General features: G+C 33.3%; 1 protein-coding gene across 1 annotated transcript in view; it reads left to right on the top strand.

The window, feature by feature from the left end:
• The window catches only part of tio (zinc finger domain-containing protein tiptop), a 170,293-nt gene extending 169,932 nt beyond the window's left edge, over positions 1–361 (top strand). The window contains 2 exon segments of the mRNA XM_018448546.1: positions 1–27; positions 29–361. The exon segment at positions 1–27 is cut by the window's left edge and continues 3,492 nt beyond it. Of these exon segments, the coding sequence (XP_018304048.1) occupies positions 1–27; positions 29–155 (154 nt within the window). The 3' untranslated portion in view covers positions 156–361.
• Positions 362–2,759: the final 2,398 nt, after the last annotated feature.

Here is a 2,759-nt window from a genome sequence, read left to right on the forward strand (position 1 = left end):
CGCCACCAACGTCGCAGCGCAACAAGTCGCCGCCGATTCCACAGGCAAACGGCAGCCCGTCGCAGTCAGCGGCCTCACCCCTCGAGGAGAGTCCGCACTCCAAATTTCTCAAGTATACGGAGCTGGCAAAGCAATTGTCCAGCAAGTACGTATAGTCCGAGCCCCGTAAGTAGCGGTGCCACTTGTACATAAGTGTATCTATACTGTAACGACTGTAAAACTAGCGATGTGAAAATTTTCATCCCCTTCCCCGCGAACACCGCTGCGCCGAAAGACGTCGTCGTGCATCCGACGTCTTCGGATTTATGCTTAAAGAGGCTGTGCCGTGGCTATATCGATAATGGAAAAGAGGTTATATGAAAGCTCGTACAATTACAAAATAATTTCACATTATCATCTCTCTCTCTATACATTTGATATAAATCTTGTTGCGTGTATTCTTATTGCTGTAAGACGAGATGAGTTGAATCATAATATACTTGTAGTTTTTTTGTAATTAGTATATATTTACAAATCAAGGAAATCGATATAAATTTACTGAACTTAGATTTTGATGCTGTAAGAACGAAAGATGATTTCTGTGTTTAAGTGAATAGTAGAAAAATCCTTTTTTGCTTATAGCATTGAAATTTGAACTCATTAAAATTATATTTTTAACCCTTATTACAGATTTCTGTATATTGAGCCTACATCTGCTTGCTCAACAAAAAAAAATATAATTAATATTATGTACAGTACATTGAGACTCTACTAACTACAACTACGACTCATTGCTATAAGAATTAATTTTTAACTAGTAATATAAAAAACCAATTGATGATTAAATTCAAGTTATAAATACATTATTATTTAAAAATTTGAAGCATTTTTCAATTTTTAGATAAAATTATTATATAAAATTATTATATGTATTTATGTATATATAAAATATTATATACATTAATATTATATATTATATATATAAAATATAAACATAAATATATTTTATAAATATAATTATATAAATATGAATCTAGAGTCTATCCATATTTTACAAAATTCTCTTGCATTCCTTTTATTTCGAGCATTTCTTACGAAACTTGAAATTATATTTTAAATTATTATCTATGTGCATGATGAATTTTTTATCTATTAATTCCTGTGTTAAAGAATGATATAATTTTCAAGAATTACTTTGTACTGCTTTTCTTGAAAATATTAGATAGAATTCGATACGATTTCTTCATAGAAATATATACGAAAAAAATCTATAGCTGAAATAACATCAGCAAACCTAAAATTGTTTTTCTAAAAAGCAGTTTAATAAACTTTATTTTTTAACATTAAACATATGTATAATTTTACTTTTGTTTTAATTTTAAACTTTATTTAAATAATATATGTTCATATAAATGTCATATAAAATTATTGTATCTGTTAAAAAAATATAGTTTATTCCAAAAATTAATTAAATAAGATGCTTCTTATTTTTAAACGGTAATGTACCTCCAATATCATTTTTAATATCTTTTTTAATTATTTATTCCTTGCTTTTATTAATTAGAAAGACAGTTATAAATACAAATAAAACAAACAAATTATTATATTGGAAGCATGTCTTAATTATTAGTTTTATAATGTACAAACAAAAGACAGAAATTGAAGTTGATGCTCCGAAGTGACGTGTTGAAAGATTTTGCAAAACTTGTTAAGAATTAGCCTCGTCACTGCGCTCTTTCAGCCTAAATGTGGATATCTCCGTCGAAAAGACTTCGCCGTTGCGACGATATTATTATAGTAAGAGATTTCGTTCATTCGCAGAATAAATGCAAACGCGACGCGACTCCTTTTCCGTTTTTAGCGATCGGTTTTAGTCTATCATCGAGGACACATCTTATCATTCCTGGGTTGGTAGCACGAATAGCGTGCGTCAGACCCTTCAAAAATTACATTGGAGAGGGGCCTCAAATTCCGTTTTATATACACCTCTTTCATTGTTTCTTTTATACTGATCCCTCTCTTCTTTTCCCATTTATTATATTTTTAGTCGTTACGAGAAGATTATGCTCTAGAGTAGACTTCCGTGCGCAATCGTTTGGAATGTTTCCTTCTCGCTATAGAATCACGTGCAACACGGGAAACGTCACGAGAGAATTTTTCTGCTCTTCGCAGAATGTTTTCTCGATTGCAATCGCTACGGGAATATAAGTCCAAAGCAGGACGCGCATAACTTTGTTCAATCAACATTTCCCTGTCATTAAGACTTTCTCGCAGTACGTTTCGCCTTCCGTTTTTTCGTATCACTTTCCTTCCATCGGTATGAGAATTAACGAATTGTACCAGTGACTCTTACTTTCTTTCGTGCCCAAGGAACGTGAGAGGATGTGATGAAGATGTGGGTGTTGAACGAGCGTTAATTAAATTGTGATGCCACCATATCTCGCGGCACTGCTGAGTCACGGGGCTCGGCACGCGCGGCCAAGTTTGTGATTTTATAAATACTTAAGGACGTTTACGACGTGAGATGAGCAAGATCGCGACGAGACAAAGAAAACGGCAAAAATTGATTAGAGCAAAGAGAAATGGATAGATAGAGAAAGAAGAAGAAAAGAGAGAACGAGAAAAAGAGAAAGCTTACCTATCATCTGTCGTAAGATCGTCAGCATGTATACCTCTAGATCGTAAGGCCGTAGTTTATTAGCGCATAGGATAGGCTAGGGTTCGACCCTGTATAGGAATCTCTTTGTTGATACTTATTATTACGAAAACCCGGTGAGGTT

The sequence above is a fragment of the Mycetomoellerius zeteki genome, unplaced genomic scaffold (genome assembly GCF_001594055.1).
Source record: "Mycetomoellerius zeteki isolate Tzet28-1 unplaced genomic scaffold, Tzet1.0 scaffold222, whole genome shotgun sequence".
Taxonomy (NCBI): Eukaryota; Metazoa; Arthropoda; class Insecta; order Hymenoptera; family Formicidae; genus Mycetomoellerius; species Mycetomoellerius zeteki.